This window comes from Chenopodium album, chromosome 17 (assembly GCF_948465745.1).
Source record: "Chenopodium album chromosome 17, dcCheAlbu1.1, whole genome shotgun sequence".
Taxonomy (NCBI): domain Eukaryota; kingdom Viridiplantae; phylum Streptophyta; class Magnoliopsida; order Caryophyllales; family Amaranthaceae; genus Chenopodium; species Chenopodium album.
Window position 1 is genome coordinate 160,697 of NC_137850.1, and position 26,560 is coordinate 187,256.

General features: G+C 39.3%; 1 protein-coding gene and 1 non-coding gene across 2 annotated transcripts; both read right to left on the bottom strand.

Moving 5' to 3' along the window:
* Positions 1–10,743: 10,743 nt before the first annotated feature.
* On the bottom strand, positions 10,744–10,850 carry LOC145590323 (small nucleolar RNA R71). Its single transcript, XR_014101950.1, has one exon. It is a non-coding gene; the product is annotated as a small nucleolar RNA R71 (small nucleolar RNA).
* A 13,266-nt stretch (positions 10,851–24,116) lies between these two features.
* Positions 24,117–25,659, bottom strand: LOC145590182 (uncharacterized). The gene is made up of 2 exons (XM_081646937.1): positions 25,573–25,659; positions 24,117–24,581 (listed from the first exon to the last, which is right to left on the bottom strand). Exons 1-2 carry the CDS (start codon positions 25,657–25,659, stop codon positions 24,117–24,119), a joined length of 552 nt encoding a protein of 183 aa, XP_081503063.1.
* Positions 25,660–26,560: the final 901 nt, after the last annotated feature.

Sequence of the window (26,560 nt, forward strand, 5' to 3'; positions counted from 1 at the left end):
AGAAATTACCCTTATCCAAAATCTCCACTCACCACTTAATTCTTATCTTCTTCCATCTTCCTCCTTACCTAAAAAAAACCAAACAACAAAAAAAAAACACCATTAAAACTCGGCCACCATGTTTCGAGAAAACCAGGAAGATCAGCCTGTCTTCACCTTTGAGGAAGACATGAGGATTATAAGGGTGTACTTCATGTACATTGTGGGGCTAGTGGTCCACCTAATGGCTGTATTAATTTACTTGTAATTCCACAAGTAAAACCCGAAAATTACTTTGGTGGAGTAGGGTAAAAATACATGTAGTGTTAGCTGTACTTCTATATTTTGTAATTTAGTAGTTTAGAAGTACAAATTATAACATGTTTTTGGAAATTATAAATAAAAATGATTATTATACCTTGTTTTCTTCGTTTTAAATAATAAAACAAACGTCATTAAGTTTATAAAATGTATTTAGCAAAATAATAATAATTATTTGCAAAAAACGATAACTATAATAATAAAAGATAATTAATAGTGATAATTACAAAAGTAAGATCAAAATTTGGTGTCTACACATAAAAAGAAACAAGGCACAAGGTTCGGGGTTTAGGTTGAGAGAATCGAACGTCTGGAACTCGTCTTCCCTTCCGTTCTAAGGAACAGGTGATAGGATAAAGTCGTATCACCTAATCAAAAGTATTGCCTAAATCCTCTAACTAAAGTAGATAGGGAAGTAGGGTCGAATCCACAGGGAAACAAGTCTTTCTATTCCTAATTAATTAAAGCAATCTAAAAAATTAAGTAACCAATTATTAATATCGAATGAAAACTAAACTACTAAGATTAAAGGTAGAGAGAAATCAATGAATAAAAGACCTAGGGCATAGGTTCACCAATAAATAATACTCCAGGGTAAAACATAACAATCAATCATCAATGCATCAATTAATCAGATCATAAAGGGCTTTCGCTACGTATTACAATCACAGAATCAATCTACCGGTATTAAATCGCATCTCTCGAATCTTGACTTAACCATTTATAAATTAATCTGCCTATTGAAACTAAGCCTAAACATCAATTCTCATATCTCGAATCTCGAATCAATATTGCTAAACTCATACATAATAGCCTGCGTAAGTCTAATTGCATAGCATTAAATCAATCAATAGGAAATTAATCTAGCATTGATAATCAACAACAATAAATTACCCCTTCATATTATTTATGGATCCCCACAAACCCTAGAAAGAAAACTACTCACACATACTTAAATCTAAACCAATCAAAGCAATTAAACAAGTCTTGATGAAATAAGGAAATTAAATTACTGAAAATAATAGAGAAGAAATCGTTACCGAATTCACGGAAATAATGGACTGAATTAAGAATAAAGTTATAGAGTTGTAGAGAAAAAAAAACAAGAGAGAAGTTTAATCTAAAAACTAAGTAGAGAGAGAAAAGCTAAGAGAAGAGGTCAATTGTATCCAAAAACACTAAAACATATTTATACAAAGCTCCTAATAATCCTAATTAGAAACTAAGTAAAAATCGTCGAAAATCATCCCTTCAAAACACGCGCTCGGTCGGGTGAGGCACCGCCCGGTCGGGCGCGCCTTTTTCCTTCGTAGAGCTCCTCTCGCGCCCGGTCGGGCACGAGTTCGGGCGAAGAGGGCCTCTCTTCTTCTTCCGCCCGGCCCGGTCGGGCGCGCCTCAGGCCAAGGGCGGCCTGATCGGGCGAGGCTCTTGGGCATTCGATTGGGCTTTGATTCTAAGCCCAATCCGGATTTCCTCTTTTGGGGCTTTAATACTCGGTCCAACGCCTTAGTATCTCATATGTCGAGCCCTTAATCACCGGTTCGATGACTCTAACCGGCCCTGGGCTACAAAAAGTAGTCGTGCTCCTCCAATGCTCGTAGTTGCTTCATAAAATCCCGGGAAAATGCTCCAAATGTGCAATTCCCTACAAAACTCAACCAAAACTACGAAAACACTAGAAAACACCAATTAGTAATAAAAGTGGCTCTAAAGAGCCAAAAACACCACCAATTATGACCAAGGGATGGGGGTAAAATACTATATAAAATAGACATATCAACGGGCTCTTACTATTGCGTTGCTAAAAGTCAAGTTTTAAAACATGTTAATCACGTAAAATGACATAATAATTAATATAAGGTAGGTTTGAGCACCAAAGTTGCACTATGTACCGATCATAGTGAGATTTTGAATTCACTCACGGATCAAAACCTTCGTAGTTCGGACAGATGCCATATTTTAAGTAACCAATTCCATTGGGTTTTTAATTTGGGTAGTTGACATAAAAGTCATTTTTGTAAGTGGGATTTTAGTGGTCTTTGACGAATTCACTCATAAAAGTAAAATGAACCACCTTGGTTGAGGAAAATCACCCTGATTAGTGATCACCAAAAATGTCTTTTGAACAAGACAATTCAATAAATGCGTCCTAATTGACGACTTTTTAGTGGGTCAAGGTATTTTTTGGAGTGAAACTGTAAGGGTTCACTGTATAATCTCACTTTGGGTTTACAAACACTTAAGGGTAATTTTTGTAAGGTTTTAAGGGTTATGTGTTTAGGCTTAATGGAATTGACCAAGTAAAACACGACACTTGTCAAGGCCTCACTTCCAAATAAAAGGGAACAATAAACTATTGAAGTTCCGCTAAGTACCCACGCCTTGGGATGCAATTTCCAACTTCTACGCCTCGGGAAGTGTGCATCAATAGACAATTTTTCTCCGTCTTGGGAAAATTTGTCCGAAAATTATGGGTCTCTTTGCCTTGAGAAACTTGCTGTGCGAGCCATTCGTGCCTTAGGATATAATTAATTTTTGTTGAATCAAAGTTGTTTTATTTAACAACCTCCACATCTTGGGGCGCACCGTCCAAGATTGCTTCGCCTTGAGCTATCTTCTCAAATAGGGTGACGACTTTCGCATCCTATGGAATGTCGTCAAAGACCGCTACGCCTTTTCTCATCTCCTCGCCTTGGAAGTGATAGCTTTGCATGTCTTTGAAAATTCGCATTTTCTGTCTTATATCTTTGTAAAGATCACTTGTCTGTCTGGGACTTAGTGCACCTGCATATATGTTTTGGATTGGAAGACTTTGCTTATGTTTTCCTTAGGGTTGACCTAAGGTTTGTTGTGCTTAACATTATGATTGCTTTGACTCGAGGTTGACTCAAGGTGATTGACACGCGTGTTAGACTCAACTCGATGTGATATGACACGACATGACTCAATGTGCATGACTCGACTCGTGTGTGCATTGTATTGTGATGTACTTGACTCAAAATGTAGAAAAGAAAAAATTTTCCGTTATTTTTGTGGAGGGTACCGACTTTCATCAAAAGACGTGAAAGGTATTCATCACTAGGTTTGGTTTTGGGGAGACACATTTGGGTGTCTACACCTCCTATAAAGCGCTGGTTTATCTAGGTCCCGCACGACCTTCTTACCGTATGTTTATCAAGATGGAACAGAATCAATTAGGTAAAGTAATTCAATTACACCAATTGTAGCCCCTTCATGGTATAGCTTGAGTCTTTGACCATTTACCTTGAATTCATTACCATGATCATCGTATAATTCCACATAACTGAACTTATTTGCCCTTTTTAATGTAAAAGGACATGACCACCTTGACTTCAACTTTCTTGAAAAAAGTTTAAGTCTAGAGTTGAACAACAAAACCTGCTTAATATGATAGGTGCCGATATCAAAGCCTGCTTAATCCTGTTAAAAGCCTCAAGACACTCATCAGTAAAAATAAATGGGGCATCCTTGAGTAAAAGCTGTGTTAGTGGTTTAGCAATTTTAGAAAAATCTTTAATAAAGCGACGATATAACCCCTCATGACCTAAGAAATTTCTAACCCCCTTAACATTGACTGGAGGAGATATTGCTCAATCACAGAAACTTTAGCTTTATCTACCTGTATACCCTTATCAGATACAATATGACCAAGAACTACTCCCTCAGTCACCATAAAGTGACACTTTTCCCAATTTAAGACCAAATTGCATTCTTCACATCTTTTCAAAATTTTAGTGAGATTAATAAGACATGCATCAAATGAAGAACCATACACACTAAAATTATCCATAGAGACTTCCATGATAGACTCTATGAAATCAGAAAAGATACTCATCATGCAACGTTGAAAGGTGGCAGGGGCATTACACAAACCAAAGGGCATTCTACGATAAGCAAAAGTACTATAACGGCATGTAAACGTAGTCTTTTCCTGATCTTCAGGGTGAATTGGAATTTGGAAAAATCCCGAATACCCATCCAAATAGCAAAAGAACTTATGATTTGCTAACCTCTCAAGCATTTGATCAATAAAGGGGAGAGGGAAGTGATCTTTCTTAGCGGTGATATTTAATCTACGATAATCTATGCATATACGCCACCCTGTAACAGTTCTAGTGGGAATTCATTCATTTTTCTCATTTTTTATAACAGTCATCCCATCCTTTTTAGGAACCACCTGAACAGGAATTACCCATTTTGAGTAATAAATAGGATAGATAATACTTGCATCAAGTAATTTCATAACCTCTTTCTTAACTACTTCTTGCATATTGGGGTTCAACCTCCTCTAGGGTTGAATGCATGATTTATAGTTGTCCTCAAGATGTATCCTGTGCATACAAAAATCAGGGCTAATACCCTTGAGATCATCAATACTGTACCATATTGTCCTTTTGTGGGTTCTAAGAACCTCTAGAAGTTGGGAAGTTTGTGGGTCATCAAGTGCAGTACTAATGATCATAGGGTATAGTTCCTGCTCATCAAGAAAAACATATTTTAAATGAGAAGGGAGAGGTTTTAATTCAGGTTTCTTGACCTTTGCAGGTTTTGATTCCTGAACTAATTTTACTACCTTCTTGCTCTCTATAGGATAAAGTTCTTCAATTGCAAGAGCTTTTTCTGTGGCATCCACCTCTGTACTCCAAATACTCGCATTACATGTAGTTAATTCACCACAAAGAATTTCCTCCAAGGGATCTCTTGTAAGTACTTGTGGTAAGTTTTCCTCACAAATATCATCCATTATATGAATCACATCAATTAAACAACAATTTTCCTCTAACATAGGTCTTTTCAAAACCTTCCCTAAATTAAAAGTGATATTATCATCTCCAACAGAAAGGGTTAGTTTTCCATTTTACACATCAATTATGGCTCTTTCAGTGTGGAGGAAAGGCCTACCTAATATAATGGGAATTTTTGTATCCTCAGCCATGTCTAAGATAACAAAATCTACAGGGATAAAAAATTTACCAACTCTGACAGGAACATCCTCTAAAATACCTAAGGGGTATTTAACAGAACGGTCTGCCATCTGTAAAGTAATGTTAGTAACTTTCAAATCACCCATATTAAATTTAGAACACACAGACGATGGCATAACACTAACACTAGCACCTAAATCATATAATGCTTTATCAATGAATACATTACCAATATGACAAGGGATAGAAAAACTATCGGGATCCTTTAATTTAGGAGGGGATTTTTTTTTGCAATAAAGCACTGCATTGCTCTGTAAAAGCTACAGTTTCTACCTCATCAAAGGCCTTTTTCCTAGTCAAAATATCTTTCATAAATTTAGCATATGCAAGAACCTGAGTGATTAAATCAGTGAAAGGAACTATTACCTGCAAATTTTTCACAACCTCCAAGAACTTACCAAATTGCTTATCAAACTTAATTACTCTTCAAATGTCTATTTGGGAATGGAATTTTGATGATTGGGCCCTGCACATCTCCACCTTTGTCCTGAGATTTACCCTGCAAAGAAACATTAGAAGAGTTAGTTTTCTCTTATAGCCCTGTAGGGTTAGTAACATTAGCACTTGGTACAAGGGAATCAGGATTAGCAATAGGTTCATCATCCTTGGTCATAGGAGGCCCATCATAGTGTGAACCACTCCTTAGAGTAATTGCGTTAGCATGATCCGTAGGGTGGATTGGTTGCGATGGTAGGGCTCTTGCTGATAGGTTTGTAGGGTAGATGAAATCTACGCAATTTGATTATCCATAATTTTATTATGAGCTAGGATCGAATCAATTTGTGCATCCCTACACTCCATGTGCTTTTGCATATTTGATAACATCGCTCTAATTTCTGACAAAGCAGGGTCAGAAGATGAGGAGGGTTGTGATTGGGTTTTCTGGCCAGAGTTAGGATGGTAATATTTCTGCTGTGGTGGTGGTTGTTGTTAAGGTTGTTGTGGAGGTGGAGGATTTTGTACATTGGTACTCCGGTAAGAAAGGTATGGGTGGTTTCGGAGGCTAGAATTATAAGTGTTAGAGTATGGGTTATTTTGCCTATAGGTTTGGAAGGCATTAACTTGCTCCATGGAACTTCTACAATCTTGCTCCCAATGTCCTACAATTCCATAATTTTCACAAAAGCTTCATTAGTATTATTGACAGCGGAAACATTAGCTACAGAATTAGGAATAGTAGTACTAAGATTATCTAATTTCTGGCAAATAGATGTTAATTGAGCCTGCATAAAGGATACGAAATCAACATTATGTTTCCCCTTGTTAGCAAAACCTCTAGGTTTCCCATATTGGGAATTATGAATTGCCAAATCTTCGATAACTTGACCTGCATTATCAACATTAAGATTCATAAACCTCCCACTGGCTGCAGAATCTAGAATTGTTCTAGATGTATTTCCAAGTCCATTGTAGAAAGCTTGAATTAACTACTACTGTGCTACATTACGGTGGGGGCATTCTCTCTGCAGATCCTTGAATATTTCCCAAGCCTCATATAGAGTTTCATCTGGCTCTTGGGCAAAGTTTTGAATTACACTCCGCAGTAAAGCTTTTCTTTGTGCAGGGTAATATTTATTATAAAAATTCAAAGCAAGAGTTTCCCAGTTAATTATACCAAGTGCAGTTCTATTCAAACCATTAAACCACAATTAGCTTTTCCACATAAAGAAAAGGGAAAAAGAATCTCCCTAATTTGGTCTTGCGTGACCCCAGCTTGCCTGATAGTATTGCAATACTGACAGAAATCTGCAATGTGAAGATTAGGGTCTTCACCTTTAGCTCCACTAAATTGCTTTCTTTCGATCATCATGATAAATTGGGGCTTAATCTCGAATTGCACTCCATCAAGAGCTGTAGTAGGAGTAAGATGTGGAAAATACGTCAGGGATGGCTGCGAATAATCGCTAAGCTTGCGAGCTGGAGGAGGTGGTGGTGCCGTCATCTCTGATTCAGGTTCTGAAGAAACTTCCGAATCGCTAGAATCGGATGGGGGTTTCGAAGGTAGATTAACTTTGAAAGGGTCTCATACCTATCTGTAAAGGTTCTTCTGTCTATGAAAAAATAGTTCGATTTCAGGATCGAATGGAATGTAACCTGATCTAGAACCCCCGGGGATAAACACGGAACTAAACAAACAAATATGAGAAATTTTGTCTCAAAGAACTTGCATTCTCTGAGATTGGAGGGAATAATCTAGACTACAAAAAACAATCAGAAATAAAAATAAAACCGATTCCCCCGGCAACGGCGCCAAATTTTGACAGGATAAAGTCGTATCACCTAATAAAAAATAATTCCTAAGTCCTCTAACTATGCAGATAAGGAAGAAGGGTCGAACCACAAGGAAACAAGTTAATTTATTCCTAATTAAATTAAATAATTTAAATTATTAGGTAACCAATTTATTGATATGAAAAGAATTAAACTACGAAGCTTAAAGTTTTAGGAGAAAATCACATACTAAAATCCTAGGGTATAGGTTCACCAATAAATAATATTCTAGGGTAAAACACAATAATCAATCATCAATGCATTAATTAATCAGATCATAAAGGGCTTTTGCTACGTATTAAAATCACATAATTAATCAACTGGTATTAAATTGCATCTTTTGAATCTTGACTTAACCATTTATAAATTAAACTTCCTATTGAAACTAAGCCTAAACATCAACTCTCATCTATCGAATCTCAAATCAATATTGCAAAACTCATACAATTAAACCAGGCCTAATCTAATTGCATAGCATTAAATTAATCAATAGAAAATTAATCAAGCATTGACAATCAACAATAATAAATTACCCCTTCATATTATTTATGGATCCCCACAACCCTAGAAAATAATCTACTCACACATAATTAAATCTAAACTAATCAAAGCAATTAAGTAAAACATGATGAACAAAAAAAAAAAAAAATTACTGAAATAAAAAGAGAAGAAATTGTTACCAAAGTTAACGGAAATAATGAATTGAATTAAACCAAGAGTTGTAGAGAGAGAAACAAGAGAGAAGTTTAAGCTTAAGAGAAGATCAAACTAATGAGAGAGAGATAATTGTATCAAAAGCAACTAAAACGTATTTATACAAAACATAAAAATCCTAATTAAAATCTAAGTAAAAAAACGTCGAATCCTTGCTCCAAAACACACGCCCGGTCAGGCGCCAGCTCGCCCAGCCGGACCCACCTTTTTTCATCAATGAGCATATCTTGCGCCCAGCCGGGCGCGAGATCGGGCGAAGCAGCTTCCTTAATCTTCCGCCACGCCCGGCCGGGCGCGCCTTCGGGTGAGGCCACATCCGGACAGGCGAATGCCTTGGGCTCTTCTTTGGACTTCCGTTTGGGCTGTTAACTTGGCCCAAACGCTAGTTCCTCCTTGGGGCTTGGATACTTGATATGTCCATTTTATATAGTGATTTACCCCCGTCCCTTTGTCATAATTAGTAGTGTTTTTGGCTCTTTAGAGCCACTTTTATTACTAATTGGTGTTTTCTAGTGTTTTCGTAGATTTGGTTGACTTTTGCAGGGATTTGCACTTTTGGAGTATTTTCCCGAGATATTTTAGAGCAATCACGAGCATTGGAGAAGCACGACCAGAGTTTATAGCCCAGGGCCGGTTAGAGCCATCGAACCGATGATTAAGAGCTCGGTATGTGTGATACCGGGGCATTTGGACCGAGTATTCAAGACCAGAAGAGGAAACCCAGATTGGCCCGAAGAATTGGAGCCCAATCGTAGTCCAATTAGTGGCCCAAGAGAGCTGCCCGGCAAAGAGGTCGGCACCCGGTGACGCGCCCGGCCTGGCGCGAGATTCAACCTGAAGAGCAAAAAGGCTCGCCCGATCGGGCACGTGTTATTGTTAGGAGACGATTAGCGTCGTTTTAGTTTGTTTTAGTTTAGGATTTGTACGGAGTATAAATACTCCTCCGTAATACGATTTTAAGATCTCTCTTTTACTCTTTCTTTACTCTCTTAATTGTTTTCTTAGATTTTCTCTCTCTTATACCTTTGTTCTTAATCTACTCTTAATTCCATATTTATTTGGTAACTATTTCTCTTCTCTTAATCTTAGTTGTTTATTTTATTCCTTTGATCATGTCTTGTTTTATTGCTTTGATTAGTTTAGTTCCTATTATGTGTGAGTAGTTCTATTTCTAGGGTTTGTGGGGATCCATAAATAATATGAAGGGGTAAATTATTGTTGTTAATTGTCAATGCTAGATTAATTTCCTATTGATTGATTTAATGCTCTGTGACTAGATTAGGCCTGATCTTTTATGCATGAGTTTAACAATATTGATTCGAGATTCGACAGATGAGAATTAATGTTTAGGTCTAGTTTCAATAGGCAAGTTAATTTATAAATGGTTAAGTCGAGATTCGAAAGATGAGATTTAATACCGGTAAATTAATTGTGTGATTATAATACGTAGCGAAAGCCCTTTATGATCTGATTTATTATGCATTGATGAATGATTATTATATTCAACCCTGGAATATTATTTATTGGTGAACCTATGCCCTAGATCCTTTTATATATTATTTTCTCCTTATTCTTGATCTCCTTAGTTTAGTTTATTATTCAAATATATATATTGGTTACCTCATAATCTAGATTATAATAGTTAATTAGGAATAGAAAGACTTGTTTCTCTGTGGATTCGACCCTACTTCCCTATCTACATTAGTTAGAGGATTTAGGAATTACTTTTGATTTGGGGATACGACTTTACCCTGTCAAAATTTAGCATCGTTGCCGGGGAAACGATTTTATTTTTGTTTCTGATTATTTTTGTAGTCTGGGTTATTTCTTTTTGTCTCAGAGAACATTAGTTCTTTGAGGCAAATCTCATATTTACTTTTAGTTTTTTTTGTTTATGCCCAGGTGTTCCAGATCAGGGTACATCCTATTCGATCCTGAGATCGAACGTTCCTTCCATAGGCAGAAAAACCTTTACAAGCAAATCCTGGCGGATTCCGGTGATAATAATAATCACCGAGACCCCCCAACTGGTTCTAGCGATTTAGGGGTATCATCAGATCCAAAATCAGAGATGACGGCTCCAAAGAAGCTTAGTGATTACTCACAACCAAAGCTCTCAGATTTTCCACATCTCACTCCCACTCCGGCTCTTGATGGGGTACAATTTGAAATTAAACCCCAATTTATAACGATGATAGAGAGGAAGCAATTTAGTGGAGCCAAGGGTGAAGACCCAAATCTTCACATTGCCGACTATTGTCAATATTGTAATACCATCAGGCAAGCCGGGGTCACACAAGACCAAATCAGGGAGATTCTCTTTCCCTTCTCTTTAACTAGAAAAGCTAAATTGTGGTTTAATGGTTTAAATATAACTGCACTTGGTATAACTGACTGGGAAACTCATGTTTTGAATTTTTATAACAAGTATTATCCTGCAGAGAGAACAGCCGTACTACGGAGTGCAATTCAGAACTTTGCCCAAGAAGCCGATGAATCTTTATATGAGGCTTGGGAGAGGTTCAAGGACCTACAAAGAGAATGCCCTCATCATAATTTAGCACAATGGCAGTTAATCCAAGCCTTTTATAATGGCATTGGAAATTCTTCTAGAATAATTTTAGATTCTGCAGCCAGTGGGGGATTTATGAATCTCAATGTTGATGATGCAGGTCAGGTTATTGAAAATATGGCGATACATAATTCCCAATATGGGAATCCTAGAGGCTTTGCTAACAAGGGGAAGCATAGTGTTGACTCTGTATCTTTTTTGCAAGCTCAATTGACCTCTATCTGCCAAAAATTAGATAATCTTAGCACTGCTAATGTAGCTAATGTTTCTGCAACTAACAATAATTCTAATGAGGCTTTCTGTGAAAATTGTGGAATTTTAGGTCATTGGGAACAAGATTGCAGGAGTTCCGTGGAGCAAGTTAATGCCTTTCAAGCTTATAGGAAGAATAACCCATACTCCAACACCTACAATCCTGGGTATCGGAATCATCCGTACCTTTCCTACCGGAGTACCAATGTTCAAAATCCACCGCCACAAGAACCACAGGCGCCACAGCAACAGCAGCAGAAATATTACCATCCCAATGCTGGCCAGAAAAACCAACCACAACAATCCTCCTCATCTTCCGACCCTTCTTTGGTGGAAATTAGAGCGATGTTGGTTAATATGCAGAAGCATATGGAGAGTAGAGATGCGCAAATTGATTCAATCCTAGCGCACAATAAAATTGTAGATAATCAGATTGCGCAACTTTCCGCCACTCTACAAGCCCGCCAACAGGGAGCTCTGCCGGCACAGCCGACCAGGCCTACGGATCAAGCCTACGCAATTACTCTAAGGAATGGTTCAAACTATGAAGGGCCCCCTATGCCCATAATTGATGAACCTATTTCACTAAATAATGCTAATCTTGATTCCGTTAAACTAGACAATGCAGCTAATAGCCCTGCAGGATTAAAGCATAGTACTAATATATCTCATTCTACATTGCAGGGTACGACTCCAGAGAAGGTGGCTACTCTAGATAAGAGCAATAATGCTCCAAAGCCAGTTATCAAGCTTCCATTCCCCAGTCGTCACTTGAAGACAAACTTGGATAAGCAGTTTGGTAAGTTCTTGGAGATGGTAAAAGATTTGAAGGTAACAGTTCCCTTCACTGAATTAATCACACAAATTCCTTCATATGAAAAGTTTATGAAAGAAATATTGATAAGAAAAAGGTCTATTAGTGAGGTAGAGACAGTAGCTTTCACTGCAGAGTGTAGTGCCGTACTTCAGAATAAATCTCCACCTAAATTAAAAGATCCGGGTAGATTTTCTATCCCATGTCATATAGGCAATCTAATGATTGATAATGCATTGTGTGATTTGGGTGCTAGCGTTAGTGTTATGCCATTATCTGTGTGTTCCAAACTGAATATGGGTAAATTAAAAGCTACTAATATTACTCTACAAATGGTTGACCGTTCTTTCAAATACCCCTTAGGTGTTTTAGAGGATGTTCCCGTTAGAGTAGGTAAATTTTATATACCTGTTGATTTTGTTGTTCTTGATATGGCTGAGGATATGCAAACCCCGATTATTTTGGGTAGACCATTCCTTAACACTGCAGGAGCAATCATAGATGTGAGAAGTGGTAAATTAACACTATCAGTAGGGGATGATAAAATTATTTTTAATCTTAATAATACCCCTAAAAGCCCCATGACAGAGGAGAAGTTCTTTAGTGTTAATATGGTTGAGAATTATTCTAACAAGCCCCAAGCTCTTGAAAAAGATCCCTTGGAGGCGGTATCTTGTGTTGCATCCCTTTCAGATGAGATAAACAGATGGCAGAAGGAATTTGATGCAATAGAAAGAGCACTCTACACTGTTGGTCTTGGTTTTGAGGACGAAAAGGTGGAATCAATCAAGCAAGTTGTGCAATTCGAGCCTACGGTAAGTGTTCCGCCAGATCGAGTTGCAAGTGTTGAATGCAATGACATTTTGAAGCAACCCTCGATCAAAGAAGGATCTTTGGTGCGCAGCATTGAAGAACTCCCAATCCAAGTCAAAGAGGATCCACCAGACAAAGTGAATTGGCGTCCCACAGGGCATGTCAGGAAGCCGCGTCGTAGCCAAAACACCGCTAGACCGGGTGAGAAACCGCCCGATCAAGCGTTTGGACAAGGGTCCTAGTTATTGTACTTGGTAAGAAGGTCGTGCGGGACCTAGATAAACCAACGCTTTGCAGGAGGCAACCCGTATTTTTAATGATTTTTAGACTAGTTCTTCTTTCTTTTTCTTATGAGAGGAGAGAAGAGGGAATTTAATGAGTTCTATGAGTTTTTGTACAGTTTTGAAGGAAAAGAGTTAGCCAAATTTGAAGAAAAGAAAAAAGTAAGAAATTCGACAATTGGCCTCGGGCCCGACCGGGCGAAGCTCGCCCGACCGGGAGCGAGAGCTAGGCTTCAAAATCAAGTAATTTCGCTCGACCGGGCGCGAAACTCGTCGTATACGGACATATTTGTCCGCCCGATCGGGCGAATCTGGCCCGACCGGGCACGAGAAGAGGCGAAAATTATTTCATCAGATCGCTTGACCGGGCGCGAGAGGAGTCTGCGTATTTCTTCTTCTTCCTTTCTCTTTCTTCCTTCATTTTTCTTTCCTCCATAACTTTCTCTCTCTAAAACTCAAATTTTCTCTAACTTTTCTCTAAGTTTTCACCTTCATTCCTCAACCAAATTCAAAACTTTCTACATATTTTTAATCCCCTCTTCATCCTCTACATACCCGTTTCTACCATGGCTTCAAAGACTAGCTATGCTGGGCTAGTTCCCGAGCCAATGAGGACATTGTCTGATTCTGGCTTGGGGGAGATTTTGGATTTGGTATCTTTCTTTTTCTCGTTTCTTTTATTTTTGGTGTGTTTTCTTAGGTTAGATTTATTTCTTTCTGGGTTAGTTTTATTGCTTTCTTATATATGAAAAATACAAAAAAAATTGAAAAATAAAAAAAATCCAAAAATACGTTCCAATGAATTGTAAATCATGCTTCCCTGTGCCCCTTACTTGAGAAAATTGTTTTGATTCTTGGCATATGATGATAAGAATTGTGGATTAGTTGATCATGATTTGATGTTTGATTGCCTTGAAACTTTAACATGCGTCAATTTTTCCCAACTACTTGTGAATATAGTGCTTGACTAGTTGATTTGGTTAGGAATGTGTGTTAGTTCCCGGTATGTCAATGAATTTGAGTATTGATTTGCAACTATAAGTAATGTTTATATGATTCATTATTATGCACATTGAGGAGGACGAAGGCGTTCATTCTTTTAGGTAGCCTCCAGATGATTGTAGATACATTTGTTCCCTTCTTGCTACCCATGTTGTTGCCTTGACTTTTTGTTGTTTATTAGCCACATTGCAAGCCTATTTTGCCCCATTGGTTACTAGTCCCAAGCTTGGCTTGGGGGAGCTATTAGTGAGTGAGGTGAGGGAGTCTGTAGTGTGCTTATTGTTTGCACAATTTGGGTGGGTTTTGAGAAGTAGTTTTGTTTTTGATCATGTTTATTTTTGATGAGTTTGAGAGTTATATTTTCTTGAAAAAAATAAAGCATGATGTTATGAAAAAAAAAGAGAAGTTCAAGAAAAAAATGAATGAAAAAAATAAGTGAACTTCAATAGAAAAAAAAAGAGCAAAAAAAAAAAAGGAAAAAAAAGTGTTCAATGTTCAAATGTTCTAGTTGGAGGTTGATCAAAAGAAAAGAAAAAAATAGAGCTTCAATGGAAAATTCAAGTTTGGAAATAAAGTTTGTTTATTCACTCCACTTCTTCATTATTATATTTTATGAGTGATATTATGATTGGAGTATACTTGGTGGATTGATGTTAGAGTTGGTTATGTAGGAGATGTTGATCATTATTTATTTTGATCATGGGCTTTATTAGGATTTGCTCCCTTAAGAATAGCTTTTCTCTCACTTATTCCCAAACTTATCCTACCCTTTACCCTAGCCTTACATTACGAGCTTTAAAGACCTTCCGACCTTGTGCATAGAATTGTATGAATGTGAAAGTGTTGTTTATCAATGCAAGTTATGATTTGACATATTTCGAGTCGACTAGTAGGTTGAGCGTTCACTGCTTTATACACACGAGAGTGTGAGTTGGGAGGGCACTGTTCACATAAAAGGGTTGGTTAGAGAGCGATCGAGTACATCTTTTACTCGCCACATAAATGAGAGTTGAGTGTGTGAGCGCTAGTCTTGAATTCTATATGCTCTTGTTGTTTGCTCTATTTGACAATTGTACGGGAGGAAAGGTAATTGGATGAATGAGATTGATTGATGTTGAAGCATGTTCATTAGATTTGCCTTGAATCGTTTGTGCTTGTTTTGATTATTGGGGTGAGGCATGTTTTATATGTTCATTGATGAGCTCTTTGCTTAGGGACAAACAAAGGTTTGGCTTGGGGGAGTTTGATATGTCCATTTTATATAGTGATTTACCCCCGTCCCTTGGTCATAATTAGTAGTGTTTTTGGCTCTTTAGAGCCACTTTTATTACTAATTGGTGTTTTCTAGTGTTTTCGTAGATTTGGTTGACTTTTGCAGGGATTTACACTTTTGGAGTATTTTCCCGAGATATTTTAGAGCAATCACGAGCATTGGAGAAGCACGACCAGAGTTTATAGCCCAGGGCCGGTTAGAGCCATCGAACCGGTGATTAAGGGCTCGGTATGTGTGATACCGGGGCATTTGGACCGAGTATTCAAGACCCGAAGAGGAAACCCAGATTGGCCCGAAGAATTGGAGCCCAATCGTAGTCCAATTAGTGGCCTAAGAGAGCCGCCCGGCCAAAGAGGTCGGCGCCCGGTGACGCGCCCGGCCTGGCGCGAGATTCAACCTGAAGAGCAAAAAGGCGCGCCCGATCGGCCACGTGTTATTGTTAGGAGAAGATTAGCGTCGTTTTAGTTTGTTTTAGTTTAGGATTTGTACGGAGTATAAATACTCCTCCGTAATACGATTTTAGGATCTCTCTTTTACTCTTTCTTTACTCTCTTAATTGTTTTCTTAGATTTTCTCTCTCTTATACCTTTGTTCTTAATCTACTCTTAATTCCAGATTTATTTGGTAACTATTTCTCTTCTCTTAATCTTAGTTGTTTATTTTATTCCTTTGATCATGTCTTGTTTTATTGCTTTAATTAGTTTAGTTCCTATTATGTGTGAGTAGTTCTATTTCTAGGGTTTGTGGGGATCCATAAATAATATAAAGGGGTAAATTATTGTTGTTAATTGTCAATGCTAGATTAATTTCCTATTGATTGATTTAATGCTTTGTGACTAGATTAGGCCTGATCTTTTATGCATGAGTTTAACAATATTGATTCGAGATTCGACAGATGAGAATTAATGTTTAGGTCTAGTTTCAATAGGCAGGTTAATTTATAAATGGTTAAGTCGAGATTCGAAAGATGAGATTTAATACCGGTAAATTAATTGTGTGATTATAATACGTAGCGAAAGCCCTTTATGATCTGATTTATTATGCATTGATGAATGATTATTATATTCAACCCTGGAATATTATTTATTGGTGAACCTATGCCCTAGATCCTTTTATATATTATTTTCTTCTTATTCTTGATCTCCGTAGTCTACTTTATTATTCAAATATATATATTGGTTACCTCATAATCTAGATTATAATAGTTAATTAGGAATAGAAAGACTCGTTTCACTGTGGATTCGACCCTACTTCCCTATCTACATTAGTTAGAGGATTTAGGAATTACTTTTGATTTGGGGATACGACTTTACCCTGTCAATACTCGGTCCATAGCCTCGACTTCTCATATTTCGAGCCCTTAATCACCAATTTGATGACTCCAATCGGTCTTGGCTACAAAAGATGGTCGTGCTCCTCCAATGCTCGTAGTTGCTCCAAATAATCCCGGGAAAATGCTCCAAATACGCAATTTCCTATAAAACATAACCAAGACTATGAAAACACTTGAAAGCACAAATTAGTAATAAAAAGAGCCAAAAATACTCCTAATTATGACCAAGGGACGGAGGTAAACCACTATATAAAATAGACATATCACTGCGCAATAAGCTGACGACACATGTCAGATGGGGGCGTCGTTTTACGGCATTCTTGGGATTTGGGCCTCAAGATGTAAGGAGGCCCTTTACTCTCTTTTCAGGTGCTCTTTTAGAGCTGACATGCATCATTTTCTTATAGGGACACGTGTCACCCCTTGACGGGGCCACGTGTCACTAAAAGATTAGACCACGTGTTGGGGTGTATTTTTACCCTAAACATTTGCCCCTCAAAGGGGGTGACTCGTACGCCACGGGCCGCCTCCTTTGACTCTCTACTCGTCTGGATGTGTCCGAGTGTTTAAAGATAGAGCATTCTTTTGAGTAGGCGGGTGAAGTCGTCCGCCCATTTAGGGGATGGCTACCTTGGGCGAGATGCATTGCTTTGTCCGCTTGAAACTCCTCTGAGGGACACTCGAGTCTGGGGGACAGGCGGACGGTCGATGTAATACCCCATATTTTTATACGTATTTTATTTAAAATAAGTATTTTGAGAAGTATTTAATTAAATTGAAATGTTTTATTTATAGTATTTTAATTATTCATTTTAATAAGTTTGAAAATATTTTATAAAAGGAAATTTTATTTAATTAATTATTTTATTTAAGTTGGGGTTTAATTTAGGATAGTTTTATTAGGGAAGGGATTAGGAAAGATTTTTTTTTAAAAAAAAAAAGGAAAGTTTAGGGAAAAGGGTTTCTAGAGAAGGGGTATAAATATTCAACACTTGATGCTAATCAAACTTTGCCCACAGTGGAGAAAACCCAAGGTAAACTTCTCTCCCTTTCTCTTTATTTTTCTTTTTCTTTTTCTTTCTCTTTTTTCCCTTCCCCCTTCTCGGCACCACCCCCCCTTCACCACCGACCACCAGCAGCAGGTGGCCGCCGGCCGCCAGCAGCATCAGCCGCCGACTGCAGGCAGCCACTGGCGCTGGCAGCAAGCGTGGTGGCTGCCGCTGCCACCCACCACCCTTTTTCGAACAAAAAAAAAAGAAAAAAATTAAAACTTTGTTTAAAAACTAGTTTAATCTTAGATCTAATTATTAATTATGAGTTTTGTGATTTGATTTTTGATGTTTGATTATGAGTATTATGTAAATTAATTTTTAGATTTTATTTTTGATTGAAAAGCCCCAATTTTTGAAACCCTAAATTCTTGAATCATGAATTATTGAAAGATTATGATATATAATGGTTTAAACCTTTGATTAAAGGGTTTCAAGGCTAAATTACAGTAACTTTTCATTAAAATATAATGCTGGAATTCTTGGTAGTGCATTAAAAATCAAGTTTCTTTAAGGAATTTCAATTACCCATTAATTGCGATTAAAGTATGATGTTTTAAATATAATTTCAGCTTATTTTAATTAAATTATGAGGGGTTTTATAATAGTATATATTGCTGGAAATTTGTGTAGAGAGGATTTTAATACTCTTCTATGATTTTAAATTGTAGGAGATTTCGAAGTGAGTGATTTCTATTAGTCGTGGCGATTTTAAGATCGTATTCAAGGTACGTTCGCGTACTTAGCATAATGTTATTGATGTAGTAGCATGCTAAATGTGTTTAATTGAGTACAAGTGGTATCATGCTAGATTTGGAATGGAAATTATGAATTAGTTGTTATTGGTGATTGAATATTGAAGCATGAATTATTTGTGATGGATTAATGGTTGGAAAATTATAGTTTGAAATATTGTTTATGAACCACACTTTTATTTATGGCATGTTAGAGAGAGTATTTAATTAAACTAAATGTTTAATTTGGTTTGGAATATTAAAAGGGAATTTTATTATGGTTCATATAATTTTTATTGATGCTTTGAGCATGGGAAATGAGCTATGTAAGTGTCTAAGTACACAAGGAATAAATTATATGTGGGTGCCTTAGTGCACTTAAGGTGTTTTCAACACCGAGGGATAGGATTTGTGGCGCAATATGCGTTTATGGTGTCTTTGACACTGAGGTAGATTAAGAAAGGGTTCAACTTTAAATATTGTGTGGTCACTAATTATTCCAGAATTAAACTGGTATGTTTGATTGTCGGAATAATTATTGTTGATTGAATGATTATGGTTTGAGAGTCATCACCAAGTTTAATAATCTGTAAATAACGTAAAGTGAAAGAGATTACGCACCAAAACTCTTGGAACGTATATACCTTGAGTATGAACATGTGGGGGGAGTTATGTGACTTTATATTTGATCATAACTTCTACTGGAGTACATGACGTTGTACATTCCTTTTATTATTATTATGCGCAGGAATTCTGCCACTTACGAGTGGTTATTGATGCTGGCACGGTTAGCTCCCGTGTCAGTAACCTCAATTTATTTTGGGGAGGTAAGTGGGGAAACCCGTTCGATGTGTAATCAACGCCAAATAAATTATGTAGTTGTCTAGTGAGAAGTTTTATTGAATATTGTATGCTTGAAGAACATGTGCAACAAGGTAAGTTGTGTGTTGATAGGTAATTGCATGTTAGTGTGCTAATTACGCTTATGTACTCAGCTTTGCTGATTGTGTGTTTTGTGTGATTGTTGGCCTTGTCTTTATCTTGGCCCTATGATGACCCATTTTTAATGGAGAGTAGTTGAAACAAGTAGAGAGAAGCTTTTCAAGTGATGAAGCATATTCATGAATGGGCATGAGTGACGAGCGAACCATGCAAGTTTCTATAAGTATATGATATGTTTAATGTTTTAATTATTTATGATATTATTATTATGCATGCCTAACGCAAAAGTTTTAAAGTTGGTTTGGTTTTAATAAGGGCCTATGATGGTTCCAAGTTGTAGGTCGATTTTATTTTACTTCGTTTGACTTTGGGTTGACTTTACTTTCGTTGATTGACTTTTCAAGTTGACTTGTTTTGAATGGTTTTAAAATTAGTCTTCCGCTGTGTGTCTTTGATAGTTGCCTTAGCCGTTTTCACGGTGGCGGTAATGTCTTAGATATTCCTATTTAAAGTTTTAAACAGGGTAAACAGGTATTTTAAAAGAAAGGAATTTCTAGGGTGTTACAGTCAATGTCGTCTGAAATTTTAAAGGGAAGCTCGGACGCCCAGGATTTCGGGATGGCGGTTTAACTCCGCTGACTTGGCCGTCTATTTGGATGTACCGTTAACCCGTTCATCTCTTTTTCCGTCCGAAATAACAGAATCAGCATTTAACCTTTTCGAATTCTAGGTTAACTTTTTTTTTAATAGTAATCGTTTGAATTCTTGGGCGGGAAAGGTGGATTTACCGTTTTGCCCTCATAAATTCAGCCTATAAATAGAAGAGGTTTGACTTCATTTTGGCACTTTTAACTTTAGAGATTTCTGGAGAGAAGTTTGAGCTTTTTAGAGAGAGAAAGTGAACTTCCCCTTAATCTTCAAGAGCTCTAACGTGTGATTGAGTTTTCCGGTCACATATTTTGAGTTTTTCAGTCAACCTTCAAGACTTCCAAGAATTTCCAAAGTTTTATACACATACAGAGGTAAGTCGCCTGCTCTTTTTACTTCTCTTTTTATTTGCCTTAGTTTTTCTTTTTGCTTAAACCTGGCTCAACACTCGGCATCATCCGTTTCTCTTCATGAGGCCGGACATTCGCTTGGGGCTAAGGAGTCTAGAGTGGACGGGGACGAGATTTATCCTTCAATGAGTGGGTCCATTTCTAGTGTGTACTAAATCTCATCCACCTACTCTTCTCTATCCCTGCAATCGCAAATGGCCCGGAAGATGCAAACGTACGACAAGCACGCCGTTAGAAATCCGGACGACAGTTTGGTAAACCCAAGGGTCCCTTATGACCTAAACAACACGAACGCAGAGACTGAGTCGACCACCTATACGGCCACAACTAGTGGCACTGAGTGTTCTGTGGTCGAAGTGACCACTTCTTTTGAAGAGCGCCAAAGAACACAAGGCGCCTCTTCTGTTAGAGGGACATCTAGGCAAACTCCGAAACTAAGGTTCCCCCAATTTTCCAACTCGGTTATGGATACGGTCGAGTTGCTATCTCAGGAGAAGCCTCCTTCCTCTTCTCGGGCGGACACTGGACTGTCCGTCCCAATTCCTAAACAACCCTATCACCAACATAGAAGGTCGGACAGACCTAGAACTTGAATTATGATTGTCGAACTGTCCGACTTGCCCCCTCATAGCACTCATCCTTCGGGAAATCAGGCGGGCGCAAGCAAAGATAAGGGCAAAGGTCCCTTGGCACCTGAGGGCGTCATAGTTTCTGGAGGCGGCCAGGGCTCCAAGAGCAGGAGCTCGGCCGAGGCCGCTGAATTGGACAATGTCTTGTCCTCTGAGTTTGGAGCTGCCCCTCACCCTAATGAAGAGAAGGCATATAATGAGGCGGAGAATGAGGCAGCGGCGGAGGAGACCGTCGCCAATATTGATAATTTAAAGGACCCGTACGCCTCTACGGTTGGTAGCACGGCCTTGGGCTACCTTCATGATGGGTTGGAGGAGTATAGGAAATTCCTCCAACTGGGAGAAGGTTTTAAGCTGAAAGCACCCAAGCGCTCTCTTTCTGTGGCCGCCTGGGAAGATGAGCGGCCGCGTCAAACGTCTTTCAGCGTCTATCGTGCTACTTTTGATGTTGGACTTCGCTTCCCCCTTCATCCCTTCATCCGCACCGTCCTGGACGAGTATAAAATTGCTCTCTTCCAGCTGATGCCGAATAACTGGTTGAATATCTTTGGCTACCTGGTGACATGCATCCGGAAGGCCTTCAAGCCTGACTTTCGGGTGTTTTGTGAGATGCACTCCATGACTCGCCTGGAGAAACACAAGAACGGCAGGTTCATCCTTAGAACCACTAGAGATTATTTGGTGGTGATGGACCGTGTGTCAAAATGGCGAGATTGGAAGAACCGATTCTACCGCATCAAGAGAAAGGACGTTGAATTTAACTTGCGGATGAATCGGTTTAATGCTAAGTCGATCCAGCTTGGTCGGGGGCAACACAAACCATACAAACCACCCGTCCACCCTAGCTAGGCTTACCAACTTGACTACTTTGGTGTCAAGAAGGTACGAAGGGGCGGCAAGACGGTGGTCGTGCCAAAGAACTGATTCCTTTGGCCGGCTGGCTTCGGAACCCGTTATTTATGTCGGCATGCGGCCTATACCAGAACATTCCCCAAGGTAGGGCTTTGAAACTTTTATCGTTCGCATGCTAGCTTTTTATTGAAAATTCTTCTAAATCTTTTTCTTCTTTCCCTATGCAGAAAGAGTCTTCGCCATGCTGAACAAGGAGCAAAAGGGAGAATTTGACATGTCCGAGCTAGACTTGGCACAATATAAGGCTCGGCAGCAACTGTACGAGCAAACCAAGGAGGTACGGTCAATTAACTCAAGCCAGTAACTTTTCGTCCATGTTGGTATGTTGGGAAGAGACTCCTTCCTGTTTTTGCACGGATGCTGATTCATTTTTTCGTCCATGTTGGTATGTTAGGAAGAGACCCCTTTCTTTTTTTGCACGGATTTTGATTCATTTTTTCGTTTCTTGTTTCATACTAACTTCTTTTTTTTTAAGTTGGCCACTCCTACTCCCAGAACAAAACAAAAAAAGTCAGCCACTGCCTCCAAGGACGGTCAGGCGTCTAAGACTAAGAAGACGGGTGCATCTAAAACCCCTTCTGACCTGGTGACCAGGACAAAGTCGCGGACTGCTCCTAAGCAGTCCAAAGGAGAGCCACCCCGGCCGTCACCAAGCGAGGACTTCAAGTCCGCGGATCTGACAATTGAGTCGGTCCATGATGAGTCCGTGAAAGCGGACGATGGGGGTAAGTCGTCCCCAGCAAAACTGACCAGCCCTGTCTCGACTCCGCATGTCGAGAAAGTGAACAAATCTGATTGACAAGCAACTGCCACTCATCTAACTGGAAAGCAACCTAGCCGCATCAACGAAGGAGGTGACGAGCCGCTGCCGACCCCTCCATTCAACTTTCCTTCTCCTCATAGCTTCTCAGACGGTTAGTTAGAATTTTTTTGTATTACAACAATATTTTTTTTACAAGCCCATTTTACTCATTTAACGCCATTCATGGCCGCGTGTAGATATTGCGGAGGAGATGAACATCAAGCTGCCCGGCCAGTCACTTACTAGCGCTGACCGAAAGGCCATGAGAGAAGCCATGGTCCGGGTCATTCCTCAAGTGCAGCGCGATAAGCTTAGGGGAATAAATGAGGGTTTCCTCGTCCCTATGATTAACTGCAGCGCCAAGGTAACCATTAGTAGTTTCTGCCGTCTTAAATTCCATACTTAGAATATTTTTCACAATTTTGCTTTTACTAACTCTTTATGTCCGCATGCAGCTTTTTCTCAAGCTCAATGCCTTCCTAGATTGGAAGGTATGACAACTAGTAAGTTAATCAAATCATAGTAATAATTGCCCTTGGACTAGGTAAATCGCCGAATCAACACTAGGTATACGGCCGCTTGGCTAACTTTATATGAGTCGTCCATTGAAACTATCGCTCGAACATAATCAGGAAATTTCAAGTAATATTTCAACTTAAAAACTTCTAAGTTTTGGCTGGGTTAGAATGCCTAGGTATTCCCTTGCCCCTTTTTGGGAATAAATGCCTGAGGCAAATTTAAGCTACCTAGTGCCTGGTCGTCCAACCTAGTTGAGGTCAGACGCTTCCTTTGGCCTTTCAGTCTGGCCGAATTAATTAACTTAAGGATGCCCTTGCTAAGCAATTGCACGGCCTCTTGGTTGTACTCTTTGCGGCCGAGCTGCTAAATCGCAAGTAACTTCGTTATCATTTTTATTCGGTCTTTTGTTTAGTCTCTTTTGCGGCCGAGCGGCTATGTTGCAAGCAGCATCGTTATTACTTTCACTCGGCATTTCTTCTAAATAATAAATAGACATAAACAAATAAGATAACAATGCTTGACTTTTTTCATAAATTTGTCAAAATTACATTGTTAGGGCCGTATGGCTTTAATTACAATGCTCGGTCATCTAGACCTAGCTGTATATACAGCTTTTTGGCTAAGTAAAAGAAAACTTTAAACATAGTATTTCTTCAAATTATCCTTGTTCCAAGTACAAGAAATAGGACGGCCATCTAAGGCTTCAAGACGATAAGTGCCATCTCGGACTTCTTCTCTAATTCGGTAGGGCCCTTCCCAGTTTGGGGTTAACTTTCCATCCTCATTGGCACGGCCTACCGCTTCCATTTTTCTTAAGACCAAGTCTTTCATCTTTAGCGGCTACTTAGACACTCGGCGATTATAAGATCTCGTCATTCTGAGACGATAAATTTCATGTCTAAGCGCTGCATTGCCCCTTCTCTCTAGAAGGAAATCCAGGGCAGTCTTCATAGCTTCCCAATTGGCGTTCTCATCATATAACATTACTCGGAGAGTAGGCTCGTACATTTCAGTTGTGAGCACAGCCTCAGCACCATAGACCAGGAAAAATGGGGTTTCTCCCGTTGAACTTTTCGCAGTTGTACGTATGGACCATAAGACATTGACCAACTCATCTGCCCATAGCTCGCCTGCTTTTTTAAGCTTGCGCTTGATGCCATTAGAAATCATCTTGTTATAGGCCTCAACTTGGCCGTTAGCCTGCGGACGTCCAACCGAGGCAAAACAATGAGTGATGCCCTTGTCACTTAGCCAATTTTTGAGTTGGGGCGTTTCAAATTGGGGTCCATTATCGAACACCATTGACTGTGGCACACCATAGAAAGTGATTATACTTTTCCAGATAAAGGCGGACACATCCGTCCACTTTATTCCTCGGACGACCTCAGCTTCAACCCATTTGGTGAAGTAGTCTACTACTACTAACACATATCGCCTCTGCCCAGACGCAGGAGTATACGGCCCCAAGATGTCCATGCCCCATTTGGCAAAGGGAAGTGGACTACTTATGGCCGACAAGCTATTTGCAGATCGGTAAATAAGGGTGGCAAACCTCTAGCACTTGTTACATTTTTTCACCATTTTCATGGAGTCCGAATTCTTACTCGGCCAGTAGTACCCTAGATGGGTAGCCTTTTCCGCTAAGGCCCATCCACCTATGTGGGATCCACATTGCCCTTGGTGGAGGTCGTCCAACACATCATGTCCTCTTTCCGGGGTGATACATTTCAAATATGGTTTCACAAAAGCTTTCTTGAATAATTCCTCTCTCTTCATTTCAAACCAGGCCACTCTTTTCTTCATCAGCCAACTCTCTTTCAGATCGGCCGGAAGTATCCCATCCCTTAAGTAGGAGATGATTCCGTCCATCAAAGTAGAGTCTCTATCAATGATCTGCACGGGCTCGGCATCAATACACCTCTTTTCTTTTACCTCCCAAAATACTGATCTAGGAGTATCACATGATGCCGAGGATGCTAACTTAGAGAGGGCGTCCGTTTGATGATTTTCTGAACGGGGGACTTGCTGCATCGAGAAATGCTCTCGGCCCTCGGCCTCATCCTTTACCATCTGTAGATATTTCATCATGGCCAGCTCTTTGGCCTTATAGTCGCCTTTCACTTGGCTGACTATCAGTTGAGAGTCCGAACTTGCATCATTTTTGTTGCCCCGGCCGCCTTACACATTCTAAGGCCAGCCAGTAAGGCTTCGTATTCGGCCTCGTTATTGGAGGCTTGGAACTGAAATCTCATTGCGTATTCAAACTTATCTCGTTCAGGAGATTGACAAATGATACCAGCATCGCTCCAGTCGCTGTTTCACTACCATCCACATAAACCTTCCAGATCTGGTCCCCTACCAGCTGCAAGTCTGGCTGAGTCATTTCAGCCAAAAATCAACAAAGGCTTGCCCCTTAATCGCTTTCCTGGGCTCGAACGTAATGTCAAACCCCCTCATCTCTAAGGCCCACTTGAGCATCCAGCCATTGACCTCAAAAGTAGCAAACGGCTTCTTTAATTGTTGGTCTTTAAAGACCACTATTAAATGGGCTAGAAAATGACGCCATAAACAAGGCTAGGCCGAACTTCTCAATGGGTGGATACCTAAGCTCGGCATTATGCAGTACGCGGCTGATAAAATAGACTGGGATCTGGTGGTCGTCCCTTTCAACAAGCAGGACGGCACTTAAGGAGTGTTCTGAAATGGCAAGGTACATGTATAGCTTTTCATCCTTGAGTGGACTCATGAGGCGAGCCAATGTATGCAGATGGCTTTTTAATTATACGAATGCGTCCTCGGCCTCCTCTATCCACTCGAACATGGCTTTCTTCTTAATAGTCTGAAAGAAGTATCGGCACTTATCCCCTGACCTTAACAAAAATCGACCGAGTGCAGCTAAACAGGTGGTCAATCTTTGTACTTCTTTGATTGTCCTTGCCGACTTCATGTCCAAGACAGCTTGAATTTTTTCAGGATTGGCCTCAATTCCGTGTTGATCGTTCAAAAATCCGAGAAATTTGTCGGACTCAACCCCAAAGACAAACTTCTTTCGATTTAACATCATCTTATGCCGCCTGAGTTCGGTGAATGTTTCTCGGATATCATTTAGATGGTCGGCCGGCTCTTTTGATTTGACGATCATGTCATCAATGTATGCTTCCATGTTCCGGCCGATCTGATCTCTAATGACCGTATTGACCAATCTTTGGAAAGTGGCAAGGGCATTCTTCAAGTTGAACAGCATGACTTTGTAGCAGTACAGCCCCTGCTCAGTCACAAATGCG

What these genes read in the sequence shown, in the direction of transcription:
- LOC145590182 (XM_081646937.1), bottom strand. Translation starts at nt 25,659, where the DNA reads ATGACTCAGCCAGACTTGCAGCTGGTAGGGGACCAGATCTGGAAGGTT. An exon ending in CAGCGACTGGAGCGATGCTG is followed by an intron (nt 24,582 to 25,572) that starts GTATCATTTGTC and finishes GGTGTGCCACAG; the next exon opens with TCAATGGTGTTCGATAATGG.